Genomic DNA, 20,080 nt, shown 5'->3' on the forward strand with positions numbered 1-20,080 from the left:
GCTTGACCTTGGTTCTAGTTCCCTCCCACACAATGATATAGGCTTCGCAAGTTTAGAGAAAAGGGGCCCTGACCTGGGCAGCTGGCCCTTGTCCAAAGGCTTGTTTGCCTCTTTCTCTTGTTCCCTTACTTAACCTTACATGGTCTCCCTCGGGTTGAGAAAGTTCCCCTGAAGGAAATCAAGTTAAATCATACTTAGGCATTGTGATTAGACCCATGAAACATTTGGAGCAGTTCCCACTCTGCATGAATACTTACATGTTGGAGAATTCCTGTGATAGCTTCTGACTTTTCCTTCACCCAGTTTTTTGTTTTTTTTTTTTGTCGGTGGTGGGGCTTGAACTCTGGGCCTGGGTGTTGTCCCTCAGCTCTTCAGCTCAAGGCGAGCGCTCTACCACTTGAGCTACAGCGCCACTTCCGGTTTTCTGGTGGTTTATTGGAGATAGGAGTCTCACGGTCTCTCCTGCCCGGGCTGGCTTTGAACCGCGATCCTCAGATCTCAGCCTCCTGAGTAGCTAGGATTACAGGCGTGAGCCACCAGCGCCCGGCTTCCTTCACCCAGTTTTGTAACAGATCCTACAAGTGTGCCAAATAATGTCTTGTTCTCAGAGGCTTTTGGCCATCTGATTCCATTCAGCAATGCCCTTTACCATCTTTGCCTCTTACCTGTTCTCAAGACCTACTGAGCCTCTGTTGGAAGGCTGTAGCCCTTAGCACAGCAGAGTAGGTAAGAAGAAGCTATGAAATTGAGTATTCCTTAATTGTATCTCTTCACGACAGATGGATTATGCTTATCTGAATTGGAAACAGTAAACAAAGAGCGAGCAAACAGTTACAAAAATCCTCGAACACAGGACCTCACGGCCAAGCTAAGGAAAGCTGTAGAGAAGGGTGAGGAGGACACCTTTTTGGATCTTATCTGGAGTAACCCCCGGTATCTAATTGGTTCCGGGGACAACCCAACCATTGTACAGGTAAGTCTGCCTTCAGCATTATTTGTGCCATGTGGGTCACTGTACTTATTATAAAAAGACTTTGACAAAAATTCAGCTCGGAACACATGGTATTTCAGGAAGGATGTAGGTACAATGTCATGCATGTTGCTGCCAGAGAGAATCGGGCTTCCCTGTGTCAGCTGACGTTAGAGACTCTGGAGAACCCTGTGTTTATGCGGCTCATGTACCCAGATGATGACCCAGGCATGCTTCAGAAGCGTATCCACTACATTGTTGACCTATACTTGAACACTCCCGACAAAGTGGTGAGTATTTCCTCTTGAATCTCTCAGTTCAAGTGTGTGTTCCCAACATGTATGTTCTTTTATTCATTGATACTCCAGGTCATCATGCAAGGGATGTAAGAGATGTGGGAGGTTCAGAGAACTAAAAATAGACCTACTCTATGACACCGTGCTACCAATTTTGGGCCCATATACAGAGGGATGTAAATTATTATACCTTCATGCCCTTGCTTAAGGCAGTATTCTTCATAATAGCCAAACAGTGGAATCAGCCAACCTACCCAACAACAAATGAATGGAAAAAGAAAATATTGTACATTTATTTTTTCTAATTTTTTATTTTTTTGTCGGTTGTGGGGCCTGAGCTTTGGGCTTGGGTGCTGTCCCTGAGCTCTTCAGCTTAAGACTAGTGCTCTACCACGAGCCACAGCACCACTTCCAGCTTTTTCTGATTATGTGTTGCTGAGGAATCAAATGCCGGGCCTCAGGCATGCAAGGCAAACACTCTACCACTGAGCCACCCTCCCAGCCCCAAATTGTACATTTATTACCACAGAATATTATATAGCCGTAAAGAAAAAGATGAAGTCTTTTTTTTTTTGGTAGTAAAATGGATTGGAGAATAGCATACTGAGTGAGATAAGCCAAGTTCAAAAGGTCAAATATCCTATTGTCACATATATGTGAATATTAGACCGAAAAGACATAGACATTCATGGACATAAACATATGTGTATATACCCGTATATATAAATATGTGTGCGTGCCTGGTGCCAGTGGCTAACGCCTGCAATCCTAGCTACTCAGGAGGCTGTGATCTGAGGATTACAGTTCAAAGCCAGCCAGGGGAAGGGGAAGGAAAGTCTGTGAGACTTTATCTCCAATAAAACCACCAGAAAAGCCGGGCGGTGGCTCCATGCCTGTAATCCTAGCTGCTCTGGAGGCTGAGATCTGAGGATCTGGGTTCAAAGCCCCTGGGCAGGAAAGTTCGAGAGACTCTTATCTCCATTAAACCACCAGAAAACCAAAAGTGGTGCTGTAGCTCCAGTGGTAGAGCGCTCACCTTGAGCTGAAGAGTGCAGGGACAGTGCCTAAGCCCAGAGTTCAAGCCCCACAACCAAAAAAAAAAAAGAAAACCACCAAAAAACTGGAAGTGGCACTGTGGCTCAAGTGGTAGAGTGCTTGCCTAGCATGCTTGAAGCCATGGATTCGATCCCTCCATACTACATAAATAGAAAAGGCCAGAAGTGGAGCTGTGGCTCAAATGGTAGAATTCTAACCTTGAACAAAAGCAGCTCAGGGACAGTGCCCAGAGAAAGAATTCTTCTGAGCAAAATACATATGCACTGTATCACTTGAACCACAGCTCTACAGCTCTGCCTCTTGCTTTTTTTTTTGGTGGTTAAGTGGAGTGATGAGGCTATGTTATAATATAGTGTGTGGAAATGTCATAATGACATCCTCCTTATGCAACCAATTTATGGTAATTTTTTTGTGCCTGTCCTGGGGCTTGAACTCAGGGCCTAGACAAGGTCCCTTAGCTTTTTGCTCAAGGCTAGCACTCTATCACTTGAGCCACAGCTCTACTTTTGACTTTTTTATTTTTTTGACAGTTATGGGGCTTGAACTCAGCCTGGACACTGTACTTTTGACTTATTTTGATGGGTAATTGGTGATGAGCCGGACTTTCTTACCCCATAGCTCATTTCTTTTTTAACGTTGAATGGAAAAAGACTTAATCCTTTCTCTGAGTGAAGTGTGCCCTTCCTAAATTTAAAGAAGAATATTGGCTATATCAAGTTGACCCGCAAGTCTTTCTCATCCAGACCTTGCTGCTCCTCTTAGAGAGGCCTTCCCTGACCCATCGAGACAAAAACCTGTGATCCTAGCTGCTCAAGAGACTGAAATCTGAGGATCAAGGCCCAAAAGACCCTAAGACACTATCTCCAATTAGCCCAGAAGGATGGACGGGATTGGACGTGTGGCTCAATTGGTGGAGCATTGGTTGTGAACAAGAAAGCTGAGGGAGAGCATGAGACCTCGAGTTCAAGTCCAGACACTGAGGAAAAAGAAAGGAGACAGAAAACAGGCTCTTGGCTGTCATGGATCCAGGATCTCCTTCTTTTTTCTCTCTCTCTCTAGTCCCAGAGCTTGAACTCAGGTCCAGGGCACTGTCCCTGAGCTGCTTTTGCTCACGGCTAGCGCTCTACCACTTGAGCCACAGCATCACTTCTGGCCTTTTCTGTGTATGTGGTACAGAGGAATCGAACCCAGGGCTTCATGCATGCTAGGCAAGCACTCTACCACTGAGCCACCTTCCAAGCCCAGGATCTCCATCTTTGTGTTCATCCTGAGCATGTTTGTAGATCCAGGCACAAGCATGCCCTTGTCCCTCCAATGTTGCTGTGTAGATGACCTGTATCTCTGCCCAGTTGAGGGTGTCATTGTGTGTCTAGTCATGGCAGAGACCCAGGAAAGGGTCAGACCCAGAGATGAGCTGGCAGGAGCCTTCTGTAGGCCATTTCTCTTCCAGATTACAGAGCTGTAAGAGATTCCAGTGAACTCTTAGGATTGTTAGGGAAGTAATAGAGCTCAGACAATTGCCAGATAAGATCAACTTAAAGTTGATGTGGCTCAAGTGGTAGAGTGCTAGCCTGGAGCAAAAGAAGCTCAGGGACAGTGTCCATGGACTGAGTTCCAGCCCCTAGACTGGCTAAAAAATAAATAAATCTTTTGCTGTCACTAGAAAACTCTTGGTTTCCTAAGATTAATAATGGTGCTAACTAATACCCAAATGGGCCTCGGTGAGGAGAATGTCCATTCCTCCCTCGGACCTCCCTCCCCTCAAGCGACACTGCTCCAGTGCCTGCCACGCCCACCCTGAGCACACTGTGCAATCTTTCTGCAAAAGGAGATGGAATCCTGCAATTTAGCAGTATCATATGATCTTTCTGTTTAGAGGCCTTTTTATTTGTTCTGCTTAATAGTGATTTTTCACCTTAGAGCAACCACTTCACAAAGTTGAATAAACAATTGTGCTTTTACACCTTTTTCAGGGCTATGATACCCCATTGCATTTTGCTTGTAAATTTGGAAATGTTGATGTGGTCAGTGTGCTTTCTTCACATCCCTTGATTGCAAAAAACCCAAGGAATAAATATGATAAAACACCTGAAGATGTAAGTAGTTATTTAACTGCAGTTAGTATCTATTGTAAATGAAAATATGTAAGTTTGCAGTCTATGCGCACAGCCATGGTGAGGTCACCATTAACTCAGGATGAGTTATATTTGCTTTCAGGCATATTTAGATTCCTGTCTGTTTAGAACCATGACAGAATGAGTTGACCTGGTCTGCTAGTTGTTTAATGTTTTTATTGGTGGGGCTTGAACTTGGGGCCTGAGCACTGTCCCTGAGCTCTTTCTGCTCGAGGCTAGCACACTACCACCTTGAGCTACAGTGGTACTTCCACAGTCTGCCAGTTTTCTTTTTGTTATTGTTGTTGTTGGTCATGGGGCCTAAACTCTGGGCCTGGGCACTGTCCCTCAGCTCTTCAGCTCAAGGCTAGTGCTCTACCACTTGAGCCACAGTGCCACTTCCAGCCTTTTCTGTTTGTTTATGTGGTGCTGAGGAATCAAAACCAGGGCCTCATGCATGTGAGGCAAGTACTCTACCAATGAGCCACCTTCCCAGCCCCATCTTTACCAGTTGAACAAAATGTGGTGTGCTAAATCTTGTGCTTATAAACTAGGAAAAAAGACCGCTGAGAACACTATACTATTAGTATACCAACCAGTAGTAAAAATGAAACCCAGGTCTGGGAATGTAGCTTAGTGGTACAGCACTTGCCTAACATACATGAAGCCCTGGGTCCGATTCCTCAGCACCACATACACAGAATAAGCTCCTAAAGTGGCACTGGCTCAAGTGGTAAAGTGCCATCCTTGAGCGAAAGAAGCTCAGGGACAGTGCCCCAGGCCCTGAGTTCAAGCCCCAGATCTGGCAAAACAACAACAACAAAAATGCATCCTAGCTATTTAGGAGGCTAAGATCTGAAGATTGCGGTTTGAAGCCAGCCTTCATGAAAAGTCCCCATGAGACTCCAGTTAACTACTTAAAAACTGGAAATGGAGCAGAAGAGCTCAGGATAGCACCTTGGCTCCAAGTTCAAGCCCCACAGCTGACTGAAAATAAATACAATTCACTAACAATTCTACAACTGTGAAATTACCATTATTTACCACATATATGACTAAACTCGGTGTATGGGTTTGTCTACTTGTTCAATGAAAAATGTTATTTGGGGAAAAAGAGATTATTAGATCACACCTGTAATTCTAGCTTCTCAGGAGGCAGAGACCTGAGGGTCACAGTTCAAGCCAACCTGGGTAGGAAAGTCTATGAGACTTTTATCTCCAATTTATGAGTACAGATCTGGAGTGGAACTGCCTCAAGTGGTATTAGCATCACCCTTGAGGGGAAAAAAAAAGCTAAGGAATAGCTCCCAGATTCAGAGTTAAAGCTGTAGTATCAGCACAATAAAACAAAAGTAAAAGAATTCACTTTCTCCCTCTCTCCTTTCCCTGTCGCCCTCCTTCTTCTGGCCGCCTTCTGGCCCTCTCCCCTTCTACCCTCTCTCCCTTTACTGCTAGGGATTGAAGCCAGAGCTTTACTTATGATAGGCAAGCAGTCTACCACTGCTCGCTACACCCTCTGACGTTTTTTAAGCATTTGACTTTCTCACAACTGACTTTAAAATCTATAGTTTGCATTCAAAATTGTATTTCTCCCATAGCTAGTAATTTTGTATTTTGCGTCTTTTCTTTCCTTTGAAGGATATTTTCCTTTTGTTACAAAAATGTTTTGTCTGTTCATTCTTTGAACTCAGGGTCCTCAATCCTGCTCAGCTTTCTTTCTCACAGCTGATACTCTACCACTTGAGCCAAGCCTCCAATCCAGCATTTGGCTGGTTAGAAGTAGAATCGCTCTGATTTTTCTTCCTGGGCTACCTTTGAGCCTCAGTCCTTCAGGTCTTATCATCCTGAGTAGCAAGGATTATGGGCATGAGCAACACCTGCTTGGCTTAACAAAAATACTTGTATTGCTAACAATTTTATAAGGGCTCAGAAAAAGTTGTTGAAAACTATTACTTTTATTTCACATGAGGTAGTAGCTCTAGCTCTATCTCAACCCAAGTCTACCACAACAAAAATTTATATATGGAGGATGAGCTTCCAGGAAGCGCATCTCTTTCAGCTGAGAAAACTATGCTTATGTCCCCACGCTCACACTAGATGGTGAAATTTTAAGGAAATTTAAGGAAAACTACCTGTTCCTTTCCTGGTCTGTTCTCCTACCCTGTTCCCTTAAACCAACCTTCCTTCCTTCCCCCCTTCCTCCCTTTTGTGAGCTTTATGAAATCGTTAGCATTAAGGCACCAACTTATTTTAAAGGTCATCTATTTTTTCTTTTCTTTTTTTTCTTTTTTTTTTGCCAGTCCTGGGGCTTGAACTCAGGGCCTGGGCACTGCCCCTGAGCTACTTTTGCTCAAGGCTAGCACTCTACCACTTGAGCCACAGCGCCACTTCCCGCTTTTTCTGTGTATGTGGTACTGATGAACTCAGGGCTTCATGCATGCTAGGCCAGCACTCTACCACTAAGCCACATTCCCAACCCCCAAAGGCCATTTTATTGATAATTGAAATATTACAGTTTACAATGTTCACTTATTCTGTTTTGCTTAACTAGGTCATCTGTGAAAGAAGCAAAAACCAGCCTGTTGAACTGAAAGAGAAGATTAGAGAATATTTAAAAGGTGAGTTGGTGCCTGATTTATCTGTGGAATTTCACACCATCCTAACAGAAAAATGCCTTCTATTAGCATTTTTTTTTTCTTTTTCTTTTTGTCAGTAGTGGCTTGAACTCAGGCCCTGGGTGCTGTCCCTGGGCTCTTTTTGCTCAAGGCTAGGACTTTGAGCCACAGCTCCACTTCAGGTTTTCTGGTGGTTGATTGGAGATAAGAGTCTCTTGGCTGGCTTTGAAAGGAGATCCTCAGATCTCAGCCTCCTGAGTCGCTAGGATTGCAGGCAGTAGTGCTACACGGCACCTAGCAGCAATTCTGTGTTACCCTGATAAGGCCCATCCTGTTTGTGACTGTAAAACTTGGCCATCCCTAAGATCTAGAAAGTGATACTTGTTATCCTTAAGTAGTAGTATAAAGGGATTTCAAGTGCTGGAGGTGTGGCTCAGCATCTAAGAGCACCTGCTTAGCAACCAAAAGATCCTGAGTTCATATCCCAGTCTGAAAAAAACAAAGGGATTTCACTTCATCGTTTTAGTTTGTAAGTACACTGTATCTTTTTTTTTTTTAATTTTATTTTAGTACACTGTATCTTGACCAGTGTCACCTCTTTCATCATCATCCTCCATCTCTCCCAACCACACCCATCCCCTCAATTTACCTAGTTCCATTTACACACACACACACTCTGAATATTATGACTGTATTCCCCCACCCTTGGTCTCTTCACTTGTCTACTCCACATGGTACTTCTGCCCTACAGAATCCTGTGTATCTTTCATACTCTTTTTGCTAAAGGTCCTATAGGAAGCCATGGTTTGAGTCACCTTCAGTATTTTTTTTTTTTGTGGGGGGGGGGGGGAAGGAGGGTTGTGGGGTTTGAACTTGGCCTGGGCACTGTCCCTCAGCTCTTCAACTCAAGGCTAGAGCTCTACCACTTGAGCCACAGCGCCACTTCTACCTTTTTCTGTTTATGTGGTGCTGAGGAATCGAACCCAGGGCCTCATGCATACAAGGCAAAGCACTCTACCACTGAGCCACCTTCCCAGCCCAGCTGCAGTGTTCTGTTGGCTCAGCATTTCTCAGTTGGGTTCTAGTCTTAGACATCAGAGAACATGCTGTAGCACTGCTCATACCGCTGCATACTGCCTGCACCTAGCAGACCAGAAACATGCCTACAGTATTAGAGAAAATAAAATATTTTTTGTTTTTTTTTGGTCAGTTGTAGGGCTTGAACTCTAGGCCTGGGCATGCTGTCCCTGAGCTTATCAGCTCAAGAAGAGCACTCTACTACTTGAACCACAGTGCCACTTCTGGTTTTCTGGTGGTTAATTGGAGATAAGAGTCTCATGGACTTTTCTGCTGGGGCGGGCTTTGAACCATGATCCACAGATCTCAGCTTCCTGAGTGTGTGTGTGTGTGTGTGTGTGTGTGTGTGTGTGTGTGTGGTTTTGGGGGGGGGATTTGTTTTTTTGTTTTTTTTTTTAAATTTTATTTTATTTTATTTGAGAACATACTGTACAGAGGGGTTACAATTACATGGGCAGGATAATGCATACATTTCTTACCAAGCATTGCAGCCTCCTCCTTTGTTTACCCTTCACCTCCCTTCCCAGCCTCCCCCCCTCCCCCCCACCCATGTTTTTTTATTTTTTTTTTGTTTTTTGTTTTTGTCGGTCATGGGGCTTGAACTCTGGGCCTGGATGCTGTCCTTCAGCTCAAGGCGACTGCTCTACCACTTCTAGCTACAGCGCCACTTCTGGTTTTCTGGTGGTTTATTGAAGATAGGAGTCTCACAGTCTTTCCTGCCTGGGCTGGCTTTGAACTGTGATCCTCAGATCTCAGCCTCCTGAGTAGGTAGTATTACAGGTGTTAGCCACCAGTGCCTGGCTAAAATATATTTTTCAAAAGCCAGACATTGGGTTGAGATGTAGCTTAGTAGCAAAGCACTTGCTTAGCAAGGGCAATGTCCTGGGTTCAATTTCCATTGCCAAAAAAAACCTAAAGTCTATTTTGTAGGGGAATTAGTGGCTCATGCCTGTAGTCCTAGCTACTCAGGAGGCTGAGCTGATGATCAAGTTCACAGCCAGCCTAAAAAGGAAAGTTCTTGAGATTCTTACCTCCAATTAACCATCAGAAAACCAGAAGTTGCACTGTGGCTCAAAGTGGTAGAATACTAGCATTAAGCAAAAGAGCTCAGGGACACTGCCTAGGCCCTGAGTTGAAGAGCCAAAACTGACAATAAAATAAATAAAAAGCCAGGCATAAGACCACATCAGGAGGGCTGGAGTTATGGTTCAAGTGGTAGCATCTGCCTAGCAAGTGCAAAGCCCAGTTCTGAAGAAAAAACCCAAAACACCAAGGGAACAAAGATCCGATTTTGTAGCTTCATACACCCCAGCCCTTTAGGTATCGGTTTCTAAGAGCTCTGAGTGTAGTTTAGTGGTAGAGCCTGTGTTTAGCATATTTTAGCATAAACAGTGCCTTGAGTTCAATCCTCAGCAACCAAAATAAAACAAAATTTAAACCACAAAAGTTTTTCAAAGAGTTCTTACCCACATTCCCTGTGTGAAACAGGAATGTTTCCTCCTTTTGTTCTTTTCATTTCTCCCTACTTTTTTCTGATATACTAAAATAAATCCTTAATTGGCATCAGTGCCTCATGCCTGTAATCCTAGCTAGTCAGGAGGCTGAGATCTGAGGTTTGTGGTGCAAAGCCAGCCAGGGCTGGAAAGTCCATGAGATTCTTACCTCCAATTAACCACCAGAAACTGGAAGTGGAGCTGTGGCTCAAAGTGATAGAGCTCTAGCGTTTGAGGAAAAAGAAAAAAGAAGCTCAAGGACAGTGCTCAGCCCTGAGTTCAAGCCCCATGACTGACAAAACTTTTCTTAAAGGACTTGAATATGTCAAAAAAGTAAATGTGGATAAGTAATTGTTGGTTAAATTTGTCATGCAGTTTAAAAATATGCATATGAATATCACTAAAGAATCAACTACCTGTAATATTTTTTCCATATGTGTGCTATATCCCAGTTAGACACTGACATGTGAAATGTAGTAACCTAGTTACAGTTTTCAGTAAACACTACAATGAACATAGAATAGAAAAATGAAAGTTAGGGCTGGGAAGGTGGCCCAGTGGTAGAGCACTTGCCTTGCATGCCTGAGGCCCTGGGTTCGATTCCTCAGCACCACATAAGCAAAAAGAAAAAAGCTGGAAGTGGCGCTGTGGCTCAAGTGGTAGAGCGCTAGCCTTGAGCTGAAGAGCCTGAGGGACAGCGCCCAGGCCCAGAGTTCAGGCCCCTCAATGGACCCAAAAAAACAACAACAACAAAAAGAAAAATGAAAGTTAAACTATTATACGCTGGGCACTGATGCCTCATACCTATAACCCCAGTTACTCAGGAGACAGATCTGAAGATCCCATTTCAAAGCCAGCCCAGGCAGTAAAGTCCACGAGCCTTATATCCTCAATTAACCATCAAAAAGCTGGAAGTAGAGCTGTGGCTCAAGTGGTAGAGTACTGGCCTTGATCAGTAAAAATTCAGAGACAGAGCCCAGGTCCTGAGTTCAAACCCCAAGACTGGCACACAGGAAAAATTATAAGCATTTAAGATTTAAAAATTTCAGGCACCTGGAGTTAGCATGAAAAGCCAGTATTCCAGCAAGCCTTTCCTTCAGGAGCTGAACCTGAAAAGCCATCTTCCACAGGAGTGGAGAACTGAGGCGGAGGGAAATGTGACCTCATTGTAACTCTTTAAGTTCTTGCTATTGATAATTTTAGCCTTTATCTTCTGAGCCCCAACTTCCTAGAGTATCTGATGCTCTCCTTCCTTTCCTTGAGGAAGTGAGGCTCACTAAAAACGTATCCCACAGCCGGGCACTGGTGGCTCACGCCTGTAATCCTAGCTACTCAGGAGGCTGAGATCTGAGGATCGAGGTTCAAAGCCAGCCCGGGCAGGAGAGACCGTGAGACTCCTATCTCCAATAAACCACCAGAAAACCGGAAGTGGCGCTGTAGCTCAAGTGGTAGAGTGCTAGCCTTGAGCTGAAGAGCTGAGGGACAGCGCCCAGGCCCAGAGTTCAAGCCCCACAACCGACAAAAAAAAAAAAAGTATCCCAAATTAAACTGGCCTTTGCTGTGGTCTTTGCCCCAGAGTTTAACTGACCACCTGGTTCCTTACACCATTATTTTTACCACTGTTCACCCAACCCTCACTTATTCTACGTGATCAGGTGCCTGTGTTCACGTGTCTCCTCCCTCAGGTCACTACTATGTGCCACTTCTAAGAGCAGAAGACACTTCCTCGCCTGTCATTGGGGAGCTATGGTCCTCAGACCAGACAGCTGAAGCCTCACAGGCCAGCTACTGTAGAGCTGGCCCCAAGGACTCTATGCTGACTTTGAGGGCATTTGTTGGACCCCTGAGTCCATCCAAGGTAAGCTGTTGGGTAAGGAGTCTTCTGGAATCTCAGTGCTGGGGGCTGTATCCTGTTATTTTGAGCTTGGTATTATAAACTAGCTTTTTTTTTTTTTTGCTATTGACTCTGGGTCTTGAACTCAGGGCTTGGGCACTGTCACTGAGCCTCTTTGCTCAAGGCTGTAGCTCCATTTCTGGCTTTTTGTTAATTAATTGGAGATAAGAGTCTTATGGGCTGGATCTGTGGCTCAAGTGGTAGAGCACTAGCCTTGAGCACAAAAAGCTCAGGAACAGCACTTAGGCCCTGAGTTCAAGCTCCAGGACTGACACAAACAAAAAAAAGAGTCTCATGGACTTCCATTTTCTGGGCTGACTTTGATTCACAGTCCTCAGATCTCAGCCTCCTAAGTAGTTAGGATTACAGGGGAAAAAAGCTACTGGCTCCCAGGATAAACCAACTTTTATGGAGCACAAAGGTCATTCTTGTCTGAAACCACCTGCTATGAGGTAGTAACAAAGATTTGGAATGTTTGCTGCGTCACTAACTCATTAGCCTGAGTGCATGTAGTGGGAGTCCACACATCTTAACAGACTGGGATTTATCTGGGCCAGCCCCTCCAGTTTGTCTCATTCTTCCTGTCCCTCCTTTCCCCCTGCCAGTCTAACATGTGATTGAGATAACTCTTGTTTGTAAGCTTACCTTCCAAATGGAATTTTCCCACACTTGCAATTCCCAATACTTCCTCTCAAATTTGTCAGAGCTCTTGGCATCATCTCTTTTTCCTACAACCTGTTTATATCCAGGCTGCAGCCATTTACATCGAGAGTTTAGTAACTGTAATGATGAGGTTACTGGGCCAGACATTGTGCATGTTTTATGTCAGATTTACAATTGACAGTTCTTTCTCAATGGCATTTATGAAATCTTGATTTAAAAAGAAAAAAAAAGGATATTAGCTCATACCTGTAATCTCAGCTAGTTTGGAGGCAGAGACCTATATGGTCATGGTTGGAAGCCAGCTCCAGCAAATAGTGAGACCATCTTGACTAAAAAGAAGGGCATAGTATACCCCTGTACTCCCAGCTATGCTAGGCATATGTAGGATGATCACATTTCAGGCTGGCCTAGGCAAAAAAACATGACAACATGTCTGAAAAATAGAAGAAAAGTCCTGGAAGTGTGTGGCTTAAGTCATGGAAGATGAAGCCTTGAGTTAAAATCCCAGCACTGCTTTCAAGACCAGAATCAAACAACCTGACAGTGCCAGTGGCTCATACCTATAACACTAGCTACTCAGGAAGCTGAGATCTGAGGATCACAGTTCAAAGCCAATCCAGGAAGGAAAGTCCAAGACTCTCTGATTACCAAAAAGCTGGAAGTATAGCTTTGACTCAAATGGTAGAGTTTTCCAGGCATGATGGGGCACATCTGTCATCGGGAGCCTGGGATAGGGAGATCATTATGATACTCATTCCTAAGCTTTTGCACCTGTAATTCCAGCCATTTGGGAGGCTGAGACCAGCAAGATCATTGTTTGAGAACAGGCTAGGCAGAAAAGTTTAGGAGAGCCCTCTGAACTGTAGCTGAGCAGACACTGCACAGCTGTCATCCCAGCCTGGACAAGCCTAAAGTAGAGGGAGCATGCACCAGCATGGGGATTGAGACCCTGTCTCAAAAATGACCAATGCAAAAATGTGTTGAGGGCTTGGCTTAGCAGTAGAATACTTGCCCACCAAATAAAAAAGCAAAACACACAAAAATTAAAAATAACTGGCTTTCTAAATAGTTACTTACAACTATAAAAATGTCTCCAGTGCCAAGCACTGGTGGCTCACGCCTATGATCCTAGCTACTCAAGAGGTTGAGATCTGAGATTGCAGTTTGAAGCTAGCCCAGGCAGAAAAGTCCATGAGAGGGGCTGGGAAGGTGGCTCAGTGGTAGAGCGCTTGCCTTGCATGCCTGAGGCCCTGGGTTCGATTCCTCAGCACCACATAAGCAAAAAGAAAAAAGCTGGAAGTGGTGCTGTGGCTCAAGTGGTAGAGCGCTAGCCTTGAGCTGAAGAGCCTGAGGGACAGCGCCCAGGCCCAGAGTTCAGGCCCCACGACCGGACCCAAAAAAAAAAAAACACAAAGAAAAGTCCATGAGACACTTTATCTCCAAAAAACTACTCAGAAAAAGCTGGAAGGGGAGCTGTGGCTTAAGTGATAGAACACTAACCTTGAATAAAAGAAGCTCAAGGACAGAGCTCAGGGCTCTGAGTTCAAGCCCAGGACTGGCAAAAAAAAAGGATCTCCAAATTATATGTTTAAGATTAGATGAGCAGGGCGCTGGTGGCCTGTAATCCTAGCTACTCAGGAGGCTGAGATCTGAAGATCATGGTTCAAAGCCAGCCCAAGCAGGAAAATCCATGAGACTCTTCAATAAACCACTAGAGAACTGGAAGTGGCACTGTGGCTAAAGCAGTAGAGCACTTGCCTTGAAGAGTGCAGGGACAGCACCTAAGCCCAGAATTCAAGCCCCAGGAGACCAAAAAAAAAAAAAAGATTAGATGAAAGCTGGGGGTTGGTGGCTCACACCTGTAATCCTACCTACTCATGAGGCTGAGATCTGAGGCTCATGGTTCAAAGCCAGCCCCGGCAGGAAAGCTCATGAGACTCCTATCTCCAATAAACCATCAGAAAACCTGAAGTGGCCCAGAGTTCAAGCCTCATGACCAACCAAAAACAAAAAGATGAGCCAGGCGCCACCAGTGGCTTACTCCTAAAATTCTAGCAACTCTGGAGGCTTGAGATCCTCAGATCACAGTTGGAAGCCAGCCAGGTAGAAACGTCCTTGGGACACTTCAATAAACTACTCAGAAAAGGCCAGAAGCAGTGCTGTGGCTCAAGTGGTATAATGTTAGCCGTGAGCACAGAGAGCTTTAGGGACAACGCTCAGGCTCCCTAAGTTCAAATTCCAGGGCTGGCAAAAAAAAAAAAAAAAGATAAGGCCGGATACCTGTGGCTCCTGCCTGTAATGCTATCTACTCAGAAGGCTGAGATCTTAGGATCACAGTTTGAAGCTTGCCCAGGCAGGAAAATCTATGAGACTCTTATCTCCAGTTAATCACACACACACAAAGAAAGCCAGAAATAGAGCTGTGGCTCAAGTGGTAGAGCACTAACCTTGAGCATCATCTGTTTTCTGTGTTATGGGAAGCAGTGCATCTGTGCCTTTGGGAGCAAGTGGCTCGATGATGTCTTGCTGTCAAGTAAAGATTCATTCTGTCTTTCCTAGGCCAGATTTGATGTTCACAATTTAGAATAGTGAAGCAAAGAACCCCTTCCCCACTTCAAGCACAGTGCTGAGTTTGGTCATGCTGCCTCTCTTGGCTACAGAGCTTTGTGGTCTGTTAAAGTTGCAGGGAAACAGCCTTTGAGTCTGTGGTACTGATAGTTCTGAGACCCAGGTGAGCTACAACAAGGTACAACATAACCTGAAATTTTTCCTTTTTCTCCCAGGCTGAAGATTTTCGCAAACTCTGGAAAACTCCACCTCGAGAGAAAGCAGGCTTCTTCCACAGTGTCAGGAAGTCTGATGCAGAACGGGGCACTGAGAGAGTAGGGAGGTACTTATATGATGTGCTAAGAGCACATGGGCTTCAGTGCTGTGTAGTATGCAGTGTGGATGTGTATGGATGGATGATGAATTGACTAGCTACTTAAAGATACTGGTTCCGAGTGTTTACTGGGACATTTCAAGCCCCCCCCTTTTTTTTTTTTTCAAAATATGTGCCTAATTTGAGGTTTACAGTTTGACTTTGCCATAGACCCCTAGATTTTTATATGCCTGTCCAAAATGTACTGATAGGATTTCACTTTTGAGTAATGCGAGTGTATACTGGCTGAGGGCTCCCTTCTTGAGCAAATGTGGCTTGTTTCATCATAGAAAAGCTCTTCAGGGAACACCGCAGTCTTACCTGCTAGGGGATAGCTGGAAAACGCATGTTTAATTTTAACTTCAAATTTAGGATAAAATAAAATTACACCCAATATTGCAGATATCAGTTTTGACACTGTGAACATTAAGTGGCTGTTTTCTTTGGGTAATTTTTCTGTTTTCTCAACTGGTAATTGTTTTTTGTTTCTTACAGGGAGCTAGCTCATGAGCTGGGGTATCCCTGGGTTGAATACTGGGAATTTCTGGGCTGTTTTGTTGATCTGTCTTCCCAGGAGGGCCTGCAAAGACTAGAAGAATATCTTGCTCGTCAGGAAATGGGCAGAAAGGCTCAGCAAGAAACAAGAGAAAATGAAGCCTGCCATCAAGACAAAGCTTTCACTTCTGGTGAGCAAACATGAGCTGAGTTGACTATGTCTTTCTCTTCTTTGCCTCATGTGATTTTATTGTAAAAATGGGTAACTTTCCCAAGGTATGTGTCCACTCATCTCATGTGCATGTACTTGTAGATACAAAAAATACAGTGGCATGGCCATGGGTATTGCTGCTTCTGGCCTTAGGTCCTGGTCTAGAATTGAATATTTCATTTGGTGATGTTTTTCCAAAACTTCTAGGTGCAATATTTTAGGTCTAGTGTTTATCTAAGTGTACGGTTCATTGGATCATTGAATATCAGAAAAAGGAAGATAGGCTCCAAAATGCTTGCGTCTATTTTATCAGCCTTTAGGGCACAGACCATCTTGAGCACAAAAGCAATGATGGAATGATCAGGAAAGGTTAATCTGATTTTAAACACTTAAAAGTAACTAATAGCACCTTAGCAACATTAAAAAAGGAAACATTGGTCTGGGGTGTAACTCACTGACAGATTACATGCCTCAGCCTGAAAGACCTGGGTTTGGTAACTTGGCATTGAGGAAAGAAAAAAGGAAATATTGGGGCTGGGAAGGTGGCTCAGTGGTAGAGTGCTTGCCTTTCATGCATGAGGCCTTTGGTTCGATTCCTCAGCACCACATGAGCAGAAAAAGCAGGAAGTGGGGCTGAGGCTCAAGTGGTAGAGCACTAGTCTACAGCTGAAGAGCTGAGGGACAGTGCCCATGCCAAGAGTTCAGGCTCCACAATGGACAAAAAAGAAAAAAGAAAATATTAAAGTTCTTAAATATTACAAGAGAAAAGGAAAAATCATCCCCCCCTTCCCCCCCCCCCCCCCCCCCCACACACACACAAAGGCATCTCACCAGTAATAAGATATACGTGTCTAGGGGCTGGGAAAGTGGCTCAATGGTAGAGTACTTGCCTTGCATGCATGAGGCCCTGGGTTCGATTCCTCAGCACCACATAAGCAAAAAGAAAAAAAAGCCGGGAAGTGGCGCTGTGGCTCAAGTGATAGTAGAGCGCTAGCCTTGAGCTGAAGAGCTGAGGGACAGCGCCCAGGTCCAGAGTTCAGGCCCCACGAACAGACCAAAAAAAAAAAAAAAGATATACGTGTCTACAATGTAGTAAACTTCTACCACAATGAGGGTAGGAGTGGTACTCTGCCATCAAGATGTGGTAATGGTGGTATCCAGGCTCTGAGCAGTCTGCCTGGTCCAGAGTCTCTTGTGAGGAAAGAATTAGAGATGCCCAAGCACTGCCAAACATTAGAAAACTAATAGTTTATCCTCTGATAGTTGAGGATTGGCTGAATAAATGGTTCTGTCCTCATGCAGAATGAAAATTCATGCTTTCCCTGGGCACCGGTAGCTCATGGTGAACCTTAGCCACTCAAGAGGCTGAGATCTGAGGATCATTCAAAGCTAGCCCAGGCAAGAATGTCTGTGACACTCTTATCTCCAGTTAATGACCAGAAAACCAGAATTGGAACTGTGGCTCCAAGTGGTAGAGCACTAGCCTTGAGCAGAGAGCTTGGGCCCTGAGTTCAAACTGACCAAAAAAATAAATAAAAATAAAAATCATGCTTTCAGAGTGTAGGGTATGATATAAAAAAGGGCTTACAATTGTAATGAATGCTGTGCAGTAATGCATATAATTAGTGGGAGGGAAAACATACATGTAGATATTAGCATAATATTAATTTTTGAACAGTGGTGTAATTACAGCATACCATATTGGGACTATGCCTCAATTAAAATCTAGTGAATTGATAATAAATTGGAAAAAGTTGGGGGATAAAAAAGAGGAACCCATGGGCTGGGAAAGTGGCTCAATGGTAGAGCGCTTGCTGGGTTTGAGTCCTCAGCACCACATAAGCAAAAAGAAAAAAGCCGGAAGTGGTGCTGTGGCTCAAGTGGTAGAGTGCTAGCCTTGAGCTGAAGAGCTGAGGGACAGCGCCCAGGCCTACAGTTCAGGCCCCATGACCGGACCCCACCCCTTACACTTAGGGTCCTTAGGATTGGGCACTGTGCTCTGGAGGTTTCTCTTCGTTCTCTCCCTGGTCCTTTGCTTTCCCTCTGTACTACATTTCCCTGTAGAAGCTTCATGTTGCTGCTGGTACTGTGACCAATCATCTCTTGAGAGTTCTCTCACTTTAAAAGCTTTGGTCAGTGTCAGAAATAAAATGGAAGAAGTAAGCTCTGTTAAAATTAGGTCAGGTATAGTAATTCACATGTCATCCAAGCTACTCCAGAGGTAGAGATTGGGAGGGTCCCAGTTGGAGGCCAGCCCAGCAAGAAATTAGTGAGACCTCATCTTATTAGACTAAGTGTGTTGGCATGCATCTGTGGTCCAAAACTAAGTTTTCTGGAACAACAAAATGAAAGCGGGCCACATGCACATTAACTTGGAAAGACAGATTGTGAAAGTTGTCCCTGACTCTGTACAGTCAGAGCAGGCCCCAGGTGACATCCTGCTGCAGCTGATGTGGTACACACCTGAGTGTGATCCAATGGGTTGTGGAGGCCAGGTTTGGGCCAGGCTGGAAGTTGGAAGACTGGGAGGAGGCCACACCTGTTGTCCCCACAGAATGATGTGTTTAATTAGTTAATGTTGAATGAAGTGAGCACATTCATTCATGCCTCAGTTCCAGTGGCCACTGTTATGATAAAGACGGGCCTTCCCCTGGGTTTGGACAGCAAAGTGCTGCTCTCAAGTTCTGCTTATTCCACTTACAGAACAGGGTTCTTGAGATTATTTCCAGTGATCTTTATAGAGCTGGTCAGAGCTGGGGAGGGAGCCACCGAACTACAAGGATATCCTCTCCCCGTAGTCTTGGCCTGGCCTCAGTTTTCCTTATAATTCCTGAATTTGAGGGAGAAGGGACCAGATGTATTTCTGCTTGCAGTATTCTATTTGTCATTTCTTGCTTGGGTTATAGGGCTTACAGAACATTTAAGTGGGATGATCATTCTGGTTCTGACCTGCATACCTAATGTGCCTCTTCCATTGCCCTCCTAGGTAGTGCGAAGAAGCATAGCAATTCCATCTCTGTGGGGGCATTTCTAGATGAAGATGATGGCATGAGCTTAGAAGAAATGAAAAATCTGCAGAATACAGAGCGAAGTCAAAGCCAGCTCACAATTGATGCTTTTGGGAACTTGGAGTATGGTGCCCTTCCCCTGGGGCAGAAGGCAGACTGTGGAGAAGGCCCAGGTGGATACCACCATCCCCACTGTAGTGAAAATGGGGTAAGCCACTCTCTGAGTCAGAGAACCCCAACCTGGGGAAGACAAGAGCGCCCCTCTGGGGAGGCAGACCTTTTGCCACCTGTGTCTTCTTTGACTCTTCAGTTTGATAAACTGAACTTGAAAAATCCTTCTGAGACATCAAATGGAAACAGGAAAACTAAAGATAAGAAAGTCCTGACTTCAAGAAAAGATGCAGTAGAAGGTGCTTTGCCAGCAAGTCCCCTTGCTGCAGACAGACTGGGAAACAGCCAAGTCAGGACTGACCGGGAGATGCCAGCAGGAGCAGTGGAAATGTCCCAGGGTCCCAGTAGCCCTGGAGCCCAGGCTGCACGTGTGCCTGGATCCACTAGGAACTCCACTAGGAAGCTCTTCCTTTTTGGGTGAGTGATAGCCCTTCCACATGTGGCATTGCTTGTAGTTGACAGGTCCCCTCCCATCTTCTTCCTGAATGTGTAGCTTCTAGTACTCTACAGTGTTTTCTTTCAGCTCTGCGGTAGCTGATCCAGGGAAGGGAATACACCAGAATTCATTCTTCCTAATTAATTTATTTTAGGAGTTAACACATAATAATGGGGTTGATGGTGCTACTTGTGGGGGACCCAGCTAGTCTCCTGGAGACACTCTCCTTGCCTTTGTTGTGGAACACTGAGGGCAGTAGCTCTCTGCTCTGGCCCGGTACACTGGCTGTTGTCCCTCCAGCTGACACCTCTGAGATCCTAGTGTGTTTTAGTGGTTACTCAGTGAAATTGTCCCACATATTCTGTTCATTGGGTTCTTGACTTTAAAATGCAGTGGTGTTTTCCAAGTTGTTTTTTTTTTTTTCCAATCAGGTATTTGCTTTTTCCTAATCCTCCCACCCTGTATTCTAGTGACGAGCCATCAAAACTAGATCGGGATGTCTTGGCAGCGCTTGAGAGTGCAGATGTTGACCCTGGCCTGTATCCAGCTGTGCACAGGTGGAAGAGTGCAGTCCTGGGCTACTCACCCTCAGACAGACAGAGGTGACATGGGGCCCTAAGAACAGCACTTTGGGTTTGTGTATACAAGTTAGTCACAATCC

The 20,080-nt window shown here is 44.7% G+C and overlaps 1 protein-coding gene across 2 annotated transcripts in view; it reads left to right on the plus strand.

The window, feature by feature from the left end:
* Ankle2 (ankyrin repeat and LEM domain containing 2) overlaps window positions 1-20,080 on the plus strand; it is a 31,388-nt gene that overhangs the window by 8,009 nt on the left and 3,299 nt on the right. For both annotated transcript variants that reach the window (XM_042667254.1, XM_042667253.1), the window contains exons 4-12: window positions 780-973; window positions 1,072-1,260; window positions 4,296-4,418; window positions 6,988-7,054; window positions 11,307-11,479; window positions 14,962-15,068; window positions 15,594-15,784; window positions 18,791-19,400; window positions 19,890-20,021. In XM_042667254.1, the coding sequence (XP_042523188.1) occupies window positions 780-973; window positions 1,072-1,260; window positions 4,296-4,418; window positions 6,988-7,054; window positions 11,307-11,479; window positions 14,962-15,068; window positions 15,594-15,784; window positions 18,791-19,400; window positions 19,890-20,021 (1,786 nt within the window). The remainder of the gene's footprint in view (window positions 1-779; window positions 974-1,071; window positions 1,261-4,295; window positions 4,419-6,987; window positions 7,055-11,306; window positions 11,480-14,961; window positions 15,069-15,593; window positions 15,785-18,790; window positions 19,401-19,889; window positions 20,022-20,080) is intronic.

The sequence above is a fragment of the Dipodomys spectabilis genome, unplaced genomic scaffold, assembly GCF_019054845.1.
Source record: "Dipodomys spectabilis isolate Male_0828 unplaced genomic scaffold, ASM1905484v1 ptg000385l, whole genome shotgun sequence".
In the NCBI taxonomy this organism is placed as follows: Eukaryota; Metazoa; Chordata; class Mammalia; order Rodentia; family Heteromyidae; genus Dipodomys; species Dipodomys spectabilis.